The 12297-nt window shown below is 47.2% G+C and overlaps 1 protein-coding gene across 2 annotated transcripts; it reads left to right on the top strand.

The window, feature by feature from the left end:
• The first annotated feature begins 3822 nt into the window (after positions 1 to 3822).
• Positions 3823 to 9844, top strand: atp5mc1 (ATP synthase membrane subunit c locus 1). Of its 2 annotated transcripts, none has more exons than XM_070864556.1 (5): positions 3823 to 3864; positions 5211 to 5260; positions 5746 to 5823; positions 7649 to 7833; positions 9547 to 9844. In XM_070864556.1, exons 2-5 carry the CDS (start codon positions 5219 to 5221, stop codon positions 9659 to 9661), a joined length of 420 nt encoding a protein of 139 aa, XP_070720657.1. In that variant the 5' UTR covers positions 3823 to 3864; positions 5211 to 5218; the 3' UTR covers positions 9662 to 9844. The 2 variants fall into 2 exon arrangements, with proteins under 2 accessions (XP_070720657.1, XP_070720656.1); XM_070864555.1 differs by lacking the exon at positions 3823 to 3864 and adding an exon at positions 3866 to 3941.
• The last annotated feature ends 2453 nt before the right edge of the window (positions 9845 to 12297 follow it).

Raw genomic sequence — 12297 nt, 5'->3', positions numbered from 1 at the left:
TGGGTTCAAGTCCCACTCCAGAGACTTAAGCACAAAACTTTAGGCTGATCCTCCCAGTGCAGTGCTGAGGGATTGCTGCACTGTGGGAGGTGCCATCTTTCAGATGCGATGTTAAACCGAGGCCCCGTCTGATCTCTCAGGTGGCTGTAAAGGATCCCATGGCACTATTTCGAAGAAGAGCAGGGGCGTTATCCCTCAATCAACATCACTAAAAAACATATTATTTGGTGATTATCACATTGGCTGCAGCATTTCCCACATTACAACAGTGACTACACTCCAAAAGTACTTCATTGGCTGTAAAGTGCTTTGGGACATCCTGAGATCATAAAAGGCACTGTAGAAATGCAAGGAAACGAGGCAGCCAATTTGCGCACAGCAAGCTCCCACAAACAGCAATGTGATGACCAGGTAATCTGTTGGTTGAAGGATAAATATTGGCCAGGACACCGGGGATAACTCCCCTGCTCTTCGAAATAGTGCCACGGGATCTTTCAAGTCCACCTGAGAGAGCAGACGGGGCCTTGGTTTAACATCTCATCTGAAAAATGGCACCTCCGACAGTGCAACACTCCCTCAGCACCGGAGTGTCAGTCTGGAATATGTGCTCAAGTCTCTTGAGTGGGACTCGACTCACATGCCAACCTAGAAAACTACCAAACACTGCCCAACAGCTTCAAAAAAGGTGACAACTTGAGAATGTCCTTGGTGTATGAAAACAAGTAGTTATACAGAGTGTAACTAGAGCTGTACGTCTACTCGACACTCCTTCATTGCTGTGGGAGGGACAAATGAAACATCGAGAGCCTGAAGGGAGAAATCCCAAATGTTGAAAGCAGAAAATTGGTGGCGCATTAAAAATGACATAGTCTCGTTCATTTTAATCACTTCTATACTTCACAATCGATACTTGACTTTACCTCTCCAGGCCCAGCTCACAAACATTGTACCCCAACCAACTCCCCATTCTCTCACAGCGGCCCCGAATTTAACAGGGGAGCGGTTACACTGTGGGGTCATCGGGGGAAAAGAAAGACTTGAAAGACTTAGAAACATAGAAATTAGGTGCAGGAGTAGGCCATTCAGCCCTTCAAGTCTGCACCACCATTCAATAAGATCATGGCTGATCATTCACCTCAGTACCCCTTTCCTGCTTTCTCTCCATATCCCTTGATCCCTTTAGCTGTAAGGGCCATATCTAACTCCCTCTTGAATATATCCAATGAACTGGCATCAACAACTCTCTGCGGTAGGGAATTCCACAGGTTAACACCTCTCTGAGTGAAGAAGTTTCTCCCCATCTCAGTCCTAAATGGCTTACTCCTTATCCTTAGACTATGTCCCCTGGTTCTGGACTTCCCCAACATCGGGAACATTCATCCTGCATCTAACCTGTCCAGTCCCGTCAGAATTTTATATGTTTCTATGAGATCCCCTCTCATCCTTCTAAACTCCAGTGAATACAGGCCCAGTCGATCCAGTCTCTCCTCATATGTCAGTCCTGCCATCCCGGGAATCAGTCTGGTGAACCTTCGCTGCATTCCCTCAACAGCAAGAACGTCCTTCCTCAGATATATTTGCATTTATATAGCGCCTTTCACAACCACCAGACGTCTCAAAGTACTTTACAGCCAATTAAGTACTTTTGAAGTGTAGTTATTGTTGTAATGTGGGAAATGCAGCAGCCAACTCCCACAAACAGCAATGTGATAATGGCCAGATAATCTGTTTTAGTGATGTTGCTTGAGAGATAAATATTGGCCAGGACACTGGGGATAAACCCCCCCTGCTCTTCTTCGAAATAGTGCTATGGGATCTTTTACGTTCACATGAGAGAGCAGACGGGGCCTCGGTTTAACGTCTCATCCAAAAGACTCCCTCAGCACTGCACTGGGAGTTTCAGTTTAGATCTATGTGCTCAGGTGATGGGGAAGCAGAAATGAGGACAATAATTTCTTCCTGCTAGAATCCCCTACACTTTCCCAGCCAAAGGATGACAATCGAGAACGCCATAGCTGAGGTGCACTGATTGCCCAAGTTTACAACTATCGACACTATACTGGGTTCCCGCAGTTTTACAGCATATCGTCTCAATTTGTACCTCACAGAAGGAGCAGAGAAGAAATCACCAAGGAATATTACAGGGCAGTAATCTCATCAGATGATTTCATTAACCATGAGAGCAGGATTTACAACTGTCATTTAAATTCCGAGAGAAGATTAGAGCCTTCAATCTATCTGTTATTTATTTCCTGTGATGTTTATGGAGTGGCTTTTATTCTGCTTGTGTTCCCTATTTTTGGGACGGCAGGAGATATCATGTCAGACATCAACTGCTGATACTCCTCGTCATTCTCGCTCGAGCCCGTCTAACATTTTTACGTTAGTCCCTGTGTTGATGACTATGATGTCAACACCATTCGGAGTTTAACAAGTGCCCTCTTCTTAAAGGGGCACAACCACTAAACGGTAAATTAAATCACATTGAAATGAAACTTATCATATTAGATTGAAACGTGGTTCTGGGTGTCAAGGATGCACTCCAGTCCCTCCAATGCCCACCAGTCACGGAAGGCCTCAAGCGTACTGGCGGACACCGCGTGCTCCCTCTCCAATGACAGCTGGGCACGAACAAAGCCGTGGAAGAGACGCAGGCAGTTGGGCCAAACGACCCCCTCCTGCTCCTCTGTTCCTAATACCTCTATTAAATCTCCTCTTCATCTTCTTTGCTATAAAATAATCCTTATTTTCAAATCCCTCCATGGCCTCGCCCCTCTCTATCTCTGTAATCTCTTCCAGCCCCACAACCCCCTGAGATGTCTGCGCTCCTCTAATTCTGCCCTCCTTTTCCCCCTTTAAGACGCTCCTTAAAACCTACCTCTTTGACCAAGCTTTTGGTCACCTGCGCTAATTTTTACTTATACGGCTCGGTGTCAAATTTTTTTATCTCATAATATTCCTGTGAAATGCCTTGGGACGTTTCACTACATTAAAGGCACTATATAAATACAAGTTGCTTTGGTGTAAGGAGAACAACCCCAGTATCTCCAGATAACTGAAATCCCTCATCCCTGGTGAATTTCATCTGCACACTCTCCAAGGCCTTGACATCCTTCCTAATTACTCTGGTGTATTTCTCTGTAGGAACGTAGGAACAGGAGGAGGCCATTCAGCCCTTTGTTCTGCCATTCAATGAGATCGTGGCTGATCTGTGACCTAACTCCGTATACCTGCCTTTGGCCATATCCCTTAATATCTTTGGTTAACAGAAAGCTATCAATCTCTGATTTAAAATTAACAATTTATTCAGCAACAATTGCCATTTGTGGAAGAGAATTCCAAACTTTTACCACCCTTTGTGTGTAGAAGTGTTTCCTAATTTCACTCCTGAAAGGTCTGGCTCCAATTTTTAGACTTTGCCCCCTACTCCTAGACTCCCCAACCAGTGGAAATAGTTTATCTCTATCTACCCTAGCTGTTCCCCTTAATATTTTACAAAGCTCTGTGTGTGATTGTAAAAGGTAGAGCCAATAAATAAGAACAACTGCTGCACCTCAGTGAAGGAGTACCTGTTTGCAACAATCAGGTCACCTTGACAGTGCAAGCAGAATGCTGAATGGTCCAAGGGGACATTGTAGCTGCACAGGTCCTCCCAGCCAGCAGGGGGCGGCAGCGCCACCAGCGCACCCGAGTTCTCTCTTGGCCAAGGTCGCCGTGCTCATCGGCAGCATTTCCATTGGACTGCGGGCGCGCCAGTCGTGGAGGGCGACCAATCAACGGAGGGCGGCGTGGGCGGGGAGGCGGGCCCCGCAGCGCGGGCGGCCAATCAGCGGCGGGGCGGCTGGAGGTGACTGGAAGGAGAAGGTGAGTGGGTGACCGGCGTCGCCATTGAGGGGAGAGGCAGCGTTGAGGAGAGGGATAACGCAGACAGCGGCCCGCGGGTAACAGGCGGCTCACCGGACACGATCGGGAGGTCTTTCCCTGGTCTTCCAGCCCACCCCTGCTCCACCCCACCCGGGCCCACCGTCACCCGCGCCTTAGGCCCCAAAGCCTGGGCCTCGAGTCGGGAGTTGGACGGTTTCAGGCCCCTTCAGCCCGGGGAGGCATGTGGGCCGCCAGCCGGAAGCCCGCTGGGCCGGCGCTGGTGTTTGACCTCCAATTCCAGCGGTGGGGTTGCAGCGAGAATTCAACCTCACTGCCTTTGCCCTTTCCAAATATCAGTTATTAATGTATTATAAATTCATTAATATAAAAATTGCGCTATTTTAATTTCGCATTAAGCATTTTTTGTGCTTTTAGCATTTTTTTGCCTCCAGTATTTTGGTTTGGCAGTAAGCATGTTTTGAAATTAAATGTTTTGTGTCTTCAGTCTAATTTTTTTGTGCATTAAGTATTTTGGCTTTATGTTAAGCAATTTTGTGCTTTTACCATTTTTTTGTCAAGCTCTTTGGTTTTGCAACAAGCATTTTTGTGCTTTCAGTTTAATTTTGTGCATTGTGTTTATTGCACCTTTTGCAATAGGTTGACCTCTTATAGAATTGGAGCCTCTGCAAATGAATGACTGCTCCTGATTTCTTACACTGGGTTTAAACCCGTTGCCATTGAAGGTAGTGTTTGGTGCATTATTCCTACAGGCCTTTTGCTGGGCGATGGACTCTCTGAACATTGACCTCTGTCGATTAGTATTTGAGTCTGTGAAATTGTACAATGTGCAAGGGTTTCTGAAGCCCGACGGATTGCTCGTTCACTGCTCTAGTTTCAGTGTGACAGTCTTGCTCTTAAAATGGTTGTGTATTGTGTTTAATTTATTTGCTTCGGTATGGTGCCCTGACCTCCAGGCTGCAGCAAGGGTCATTCTGACAAGTAATCGAGGTGCTTAAGCATTTAGGCTCCAGTAATAAACTCGTTATGTAGTGAGCCAGAATTATTGTTGTGTCCTCAGTGATACTGGGATTTATTTTTTGATTTTACAGACATGCTCTTGTGTAACTATGGGTTAAAATTTCCTGCTTTTTAAGCTTGGAAAAAATATAATTCTCCTGGTAGTCTGCAGGTTGTATTTCAAAGCACTACAAGAAGCTGTGTAGGGTTAATCTTTCTAATTGGAGCTTTGCAGTAACCGGTAATGTGTAGATTAGATTTGTGTTCCAGTGTGAAGTGGTCTAAATAGAATGTAAATTGATTTTTTTCCCCCCTCCCCTTTCTGAAAGGTATAACCATGATGTACACTTGTGCTAAGTTTGTCTCCTGTCCTGCTGTGGTGAGTGTTTAAAGGAAGGACTCTCTGCTTTTCATTCTGACTTGGCTGTTAATTCTGTTTGAAGAAATGAAACTACTTATCTTTCAGTACTTTCCTTGAGCATAATTATATGTTATTGGTCACTGTCTTTATGCACAGCTTAAGGGGAAAATAAACACTAAATATTAGCGGTATGTCTATTGCACAGTCTCTCCTCTCAGTATTGTCTCGTCTAATGCTTGGACTGCTTAGAGATTTGAGGCCTGATGACCAGGAGTTAATTAGACTAACTACAATTGATTTAACTGATTTCCAATATAATGTATTGAAAAGAATGCATGGGTATCCTGTGATAAAATAGTGGGCATGTGCAAAGCTCTTAAAATCAAAGGCCTGTTGGGTGGGGGTTAGTGTGAAGGGGCTGTTGGGTGTAGGGGGGGGTGCCTCTTGCAGGAGGCATGGACCTTTGGATGCTGTCGGTGAGATGTTTCTGATTTGCCTTCCAGGTTCGCAGCACTTCGAGGACATTCCTTCGGCCGATGTCGGCCTCTGTCTTTAGCAGGCCGGAGATTCAAAACGAACAAGTAAGAGCTTTTTGAAATCTCTGATGCGCGGGAATCGAGTCATTAGATGGCGGGATGGGCGGAGTGCCTCCGGGCCGCTCAGCAAAATGGCCATGTATCCCGTCACAGGCAGGGCAAAGGTCCTCTGAGTGTGGCCAGCTGCAAGTTAAACTCTGCAGGTTACTGGGAAGGAAGTCTCCCTTCATCAGCCAACAGGGCAGTGGTGCTGACATTGCTTCTGGTTGCCAACCCGAGTGGCAAGTGGCTTGTGCTTTTTGTTGGGTAAGGGTTATGGAGTTAGCGTACAGATCAGCCATGATCTAATTGAACCGAGGAGCAGGCTTGAAAGGCTGAATGGCCTCTTCCTGTTCCACTGTTTCTTTCCCTCCCTTGCCATTCATTCTCCTGCCTCCTAGTAGCTGTCTTGTGCTAAGATGCTGTTCATGGGTACCCACAGCCCTCTTAATATTTTACCCAGGTGAGCCCAGACATTGAGCTTCTGGCTATTTGGTCATGGGGTGCCTCATAGCTGTGCATATGCCTGTTCTACCATTCAATGAGATCATGACTGATCTGCATCTTAACTCCATCTACCCGCCTTGGTTCCGTATCCCTTCATGCCCTTTGTCTAGCAAAAATCTATTGATCTCAGATTTAAAATGATTAATTGCACTAGCACCTACTGCTTTTTGTGGGAGAGAGTTCCACACTCCTACCACCGTTTGCGTGAAAGTGTTTCCTAACCTCTCCTGAATGGCCTGGCTCTGATTGTCCTACACTCAGCAGTGGAAAAAGTTTCTCGACCCTATCGATTCCTTTCAATATCCTTTTTTTAAAAAAAAAAAACAAATCCAACTCCCCTTTACCTTCTGTATTCTAGAGAATGCATGCCTAGTTTATGTAATCTCAGTCTAACCCTTGGGACCCTGGTAACCTTGTGGTGAATCTGCACTGCAGTGTGTCCGAGACCAATATATCCTTCCTAAGATGCGGTGTCCAGAGCTGTACAGTGCTCCAGGTGTGGTCTGTCCAGGGCTTTGTTGAGCTGAAGCAAAACTTCCCTTTATTACCGTCTCAGAATAAGGCGTCGGCCATTTAGTACGGAGATGATTATGAATCTGTGGAATTCTCCACCCCAGTGAACTGTGGATGCTCGGGCGTTAAGTATATTCAAGACGGGCTGATAGATTTTTGGATACTAATGGAATCAAGGGATTGGGCAGCAAGGTGGTGTTGAGTAGGTCAGCCATGGTCTTGCTGAATGGCCGAACAGGCTCGAGGGGCCGAGTGGCCTACTCCTGCTCTTATTTTCTTATGTTTATATTCTAGTCCTTTAGTTATGAAAGCTAACATTCCATTAGCCATTTTGATTAGTGTTTGTACCTGACGACGACACCTTATTGATCTGTCTATCTGGGCCCCTAAATTTCTTGGACCGCCACTGTTTCTAGCTTTGCGCCATTTATAAAATTTTAAAAAGATGAATTTTTGATCCAAAAGGATGACTTCACTTGCCTGTGTTAAAATCTATCTTTTGCCCACTCAGCGTTGTCCCTTAATTACAACTTTGCTCAATGTTCACTTTCCAGGCGGGGTCACCAGATCGTGTTCAGGAGCAGAAATCCTGATTCTTTCCCCCAATCTCCGCCCCCCCCCCCCCCCCCCATGCGCTCCAGCGCCTCAAGCCCAGGAGCACCTCGCTGCAAAGCCCTGTCTGAGGTTAGCAGTGGGATTTGGGAATAAGCGCCCCTCCCTCAGCATGGAAGGAGACCTAAAATGAATAGTTTTATATTTTGGAAGTGGCGGCGGCCTGTTAACCACTCTCTCTCGCTGTGTTCACGCACAGCTGCTCCCTGCGCCGAGGAATGCACTGGTGCAGACTGTACGGCGGGACCTCCAGACCAGCGTCGCCTCCAGGGACATCGACACTGCTGCGAAGTTCATTGGTGCTGGCGCTGCCACTGTGGGCGTGGCCGGATCGGGTGCTGGTATTGGGACGGTCTTCGGCAGCTTGATTATCGGCTACGCCAGGTAACACTCCTTCTGGATCTGAGTTAAACCTACAATTTGTGGGGGGGGGGGGGGGGAGGGGGGGGAGGGCGGTTACTGGTTTGATCAGGATCCATCCATTGACTTGCCTCTGCTCCCATTGGAACAGTGTGGTAAAACGATACCGTAGGGCCCCCTGTTCCGTGAACAAGCTCTGTCCTGCAGACCAAAAGGACGGTCATTTCACCTGCCCTCTTCTCTTCAACAGCTGGATATGTTCCTGGTTTTGGAGGAGCGAGGAAGGGGTGGATCAGAAGGTCCCTCCCACACTGCATGATTTAAAAATATATTCATTCATGGGATGTGGGCGTCGCTGTAAGACCGGCATTTATTGCCCTCGAAGGGTGGTGGTGAGCCACCTTCTTGATCCGCTGCAGTCCGTGTGGTGACGGTGCTCCCACAGTGCTGTTAGGGAGGGAGTTCCAGGATTGTGACCCAGCGACGATGAAGGAACGGCGATATATTTCCAAGTCGGGATGGTGTGTGACTTGGAGGGGAACGTGGAGGTGGTGGTGTTCCCATGCGCCTGCTGCCCTTGTCCATCGAGACGGCAGAGGTCGCGGGTGATGTTGAAGGAGCCTTAGCGAGTTGCTGCAGTGCATCTTGTAGATGGTGCACACTGCAGTCACGGTGTGCCAGTGGTGGGGGGGGGGGGGGGGGAGAGGAGAGAGTGAGTGTTTAATGTTGAAGATTGATGTGTGTGATCGGGGTTGTCCCTTGAAGTATAAAGGTGGATGTTGCTGACACCTGTGCCATAATCTGCCTCTTTCCGTTTGCAGGCTGAGTCTGTTTTACTGGCCCCTGGATGGCACCCTGACCTTTCACCTCTCTGCTCAACTCCAGTCCAAATCAATGGGATTAAAGTTCCTTTGGTTGTGGGGGCCCCTTGTGGTAGGACTTTGGGCAACAACTGAGTTCCCAGAGGTCATTCAGAGTGGTTGGAGTGGAAAGGTCGCAGTGGTACCAGAAGTAGGTTAGCTGCCTGCCCCCTGGGCTGGGGGATGAACCCCAAGGCTGGGCAGAGTTGGGGTCGCTAACTACCTGGGAGCAACGATCTCATTAAGCTGGGTGACTGCACGGCATAGCCCTCTGGAGGGCCTGCGGCAGCCGGTCTTTAAAGGGGCAAACCACACCTGTACAGAATTATAAATCATAGCAAATTACACCACAGAAGGAGGCCATTTGGCCCATTGTCTGTCGGTTGAAGAGCTACCCAGCTTAATTCCACCTTCCAGCACTAGGTCCGTAGCCCTATAGATCGCGGCTCTTTAAGTGCACATCCAAGTACTTTTTGAATGTGATTAATGATCTGTCCAGCCTGTTAACGGGAATGTTGCCGGTGAGCACTTGCTCCTGATGCTGGGTGCTGGAAATGGCAGAAGAAGTGCTGAATTCACCAGCGTTGACCCAATGCATTGAGGGGAGGGGGGCGGTGGCAGTGTGTGTAAGAGGGGAGAGCCCGTTTCATACCAGTGGACGCCGAGGTTACCCGTCCGTCCAATGAGGGTGCGAGTGTTTTATAACTTGGGTACAGAGCAGGCATGCTGTGTCCGAGCCTTGCTTCCCGACAGTACGGACTGGGCCCAGCCTGTAACGGGCAGCCTCCATCCGGCTCAATGTGCTGCTGGAGTTTGCGAACGGTTAATGATGCCAGAGAAAGCTAAAATGTTGTTTTTTTTTTTGTCTATTCTGCAGGAACCCTTCCCTGAAACAGCAACTTTTCTCTTACGCAATCCTGGGATTCGCTCTTTCTGAGGCCATGGGCCTCTTCTGTCTGATGGTCGCCTTCCTGATCCTGTTTGCCATGTAAATTCCCCAGGGAGACTCTGGGAGACGGCCGGGGAAGAGTAAATTATTGCAGTGTGGGGGGGGCTTGGCGTCTCTGCCACCACTAAGTATTCAACTGGGATTATTTTTTTGTCCAATCCAATTGTGTAAGAATTCTTTGATTTAGTCCAACTGGGTCGCTGTCTGAATAAAATGATTAAACAAGTGTCTTCTGTGTGTTCCGTTGATGAAAGTGGCTTTCCGGTCCAGGAGTGAGGCACTTCCCGGGGGGGGGGGGGGGGGGTGATGTTTGTAGCTGGGACCGTCATTTTGATGCGGTAACATACGCAGATGGGGGAAGAAGATTAATGCACACTATCCTGAGCTAGCCACTGTTTTGGTTTTTATTCTTCCACATTGAGTACCAAGGTTTGTCGGTAACCAGGGACATCTCTGCTTGTAACGCTCGCACCGGGTTTCCCCAGTGCTGTGATCCATTGCAGGACCAGTACAGGATCCACAGTGATCTAATCCTAGTCATTCCCAGGTATGTGCAGTGCAGCACACCGCACTTACACTCTTGTCGTGCGTTTGTGTGTCTGCGGGTTCCCGGGAGGCCATTCGGCCCATCCTATCCATTCCAGCTCAGAGCTAGCTAGTTGCACTCTTCCCGACCGAACCTTTTCCTTGTGGCCCTGCAAATTTTTCCTCCAATATATATCCAATTTCCATTCACATTCTTGTTAAATCTGCTTCCACCACCCTTTCAGGCAATACTTAAAGTACAAAAGCAAGGAAGTTATGATGAACCTTTATAAAACACTGGTTTGGCCTCAACTGGAGTATTGTATCCAATTCTGGGCACTACACTTTAGGAAGGATGTGAAGGCCTTAGAGAGGGTGTAGAAAAGATTGATTAGAATGGTTCCAGGGATGAGGGACTTCAGTTACGTGGATGGACTGGAGATGCTGGGGTTCTCTTATTTACGTTTAAATTTTATTGAGTTCCTGTCCCCGATTCAATATTGGTTTCCTTGGAAATTCTGGCATGCTATCCACTTCTGTAAATACTGACATACAGTAGTTATTCAATGTGTCTGCCATTTCCTAATGGGGAAAGGAATGCTGGTCTAGAGTTGATGTAGGATTCTGGAGTTTTACTCAATAGCCTTTTAAGGGGGTGGGGTCAAGGGAAAGTTTTCAAAAGCTTCCATTGCGCAGACTCGAGCTGTATAACCTCTATGTGCTGTTATATAATTTTAGTGGCCAATTGAGCAACTGCTGAAGTATGAGACTTTACACCGTTAAGTTAGTGGGAGAAAACTAGTTGAAATGAAAGTCCTACATTTCTATAGCACCTTTTTACCACTGGATGTCCCAAAGCACTTTACAGCCAATGAAGTACTTTTGGAGTGTAGTCACTGTTGTAACGGGATTGCAGCAGGCAATTTGTGCACAGCAAGCTCCCACAAACAGCATATGTGAAAATGACTAGATAATTGTTCTGAGGTATAAATATTGGCCAGGGCACTGAGGATAACTCCCCTGCTCCTCTTCAAAATAGTGCTATGGGATTTTTTTTTTATATACACCTGACAAACAGGCAGCATCTGCTCAAATGTCCCATCCGAAAGGTAGCACTGGAGTGTCAGCCTAGATTTATGTGCTCCAGTGGGACTTGAACCCACAACCTTCTGATTCAGAGGTGAGTGTGCTAACCACTGAGCCACAAGTGAGACTTAACAATTTGTAAGTGAATTGGAAACTGATGTATCGCCTACATTGGGCAGAGCAAGGATTATTTCTGAGACTGATGCAGAAACTGAGCGTTCCACTTGATCATTGCAAATCAGCATTGACCTAAAAAAGGATTCTGGGAGGTTTATGAAGAGATTTTACTCTATTAAACAGCGAGTAGAGATGAGATGCAGGTCCTTAAAAGGCACAAAGTGTAGACGGAAAACTTGAGTTCATATAGCTCTTTATGACCTAGGAGGTGCTGTCTTTTGGGTAGGACGTTAAACCGAGGTCCTGTCTGATTTCTCAGGTGTATATAAAAGATCCCACGGCACTATTTCAAAGAGGAGCAGGGGAGTTATCCTCGGTGCCCTGGCCAATATTTATACCTCAATCAACATCACTAAGAACAGATTAATGGATACATTACTATTGAAGTGCAGATACTGTTATGCAGAGAAATGTGGCCATCAACACAGGCTCAATGGGCCAAATGGTCTGTGCTGTAACCATTCTATGATAATTTGCGCACATTGGTGTGTCCCCTCCAAGTCACACACTATCCTGACTTAGAAATATATCAGCTGTTACTTCATCGTCGCTGAGTCAAAATCCTGGCCCTCCCTAACAGCACTGTGGGAGCACCTTCACTATACAGACTGCAGCGGTTCAAGAAGGTGGCTCACCACCACCTCAATTAGGGATGGGCCCAGTGTCAAAATTGCACCAGTGTAAAATAGATGGAAGCAGTAAACTTGAACCAGAAACAAACTGGGGGATATCTGTGGGGGTGCACGTTGAATTTGGTCAGTGGAGGGGTTGGGTCTGATGGGCTGAAAGGCCTTTTGTCCACCCACACCTTGTGTTCTTATTGTGGGGAGGCTGGGAGCTTTGTGAGGGCCTCACTTGAACTTGTCTGAGAGACTTGCATTATATAGCATT

Source organism: Pristiophorus japonicus, chromosome 21, assembly GCF_044704955.1.
Source record: "Pristiophorus japonicus isolate sPriJap1 chromosome 21, sPriJap1.hap1, whole genome shotgun sequence".
In the NCBI taxonomy this organism is placed as follows: domain Eukaryota; kingdom Metazoa; phylum Chordata; class Chondrichthyes; family Pristiophoridae; genus Pristiophorus; species Pristiophorus japonicus.
Note: the sequence above shows the minus strand (reverse complement) of the source record. Positions and strands in the feature narration are given on the sequence as shown.

Coding starts and splice junctions, on each gene's coding strand:
- atp5mc1 (XM_070864556.1), top strand. CDS start 5,219: ATGATGTACACTTGTGCTAAGTTTGTCTCCTGTCCTGCTGTG. Junction 5,261..5,745: donor TTGTCTCCTGTCCTGCTGTG/GTGAGTGTTTAA, acceptor TTTGCCTTCCAG/GTTCGCAGCACTTCGAGGAC. Junction 7,834..9,546: donor TTGATTATCGGCTACGCCAG/GTAACACTCCTT, acceptor TCTATTCTGCAG/GAACCCTTCCCTGAAACAGC.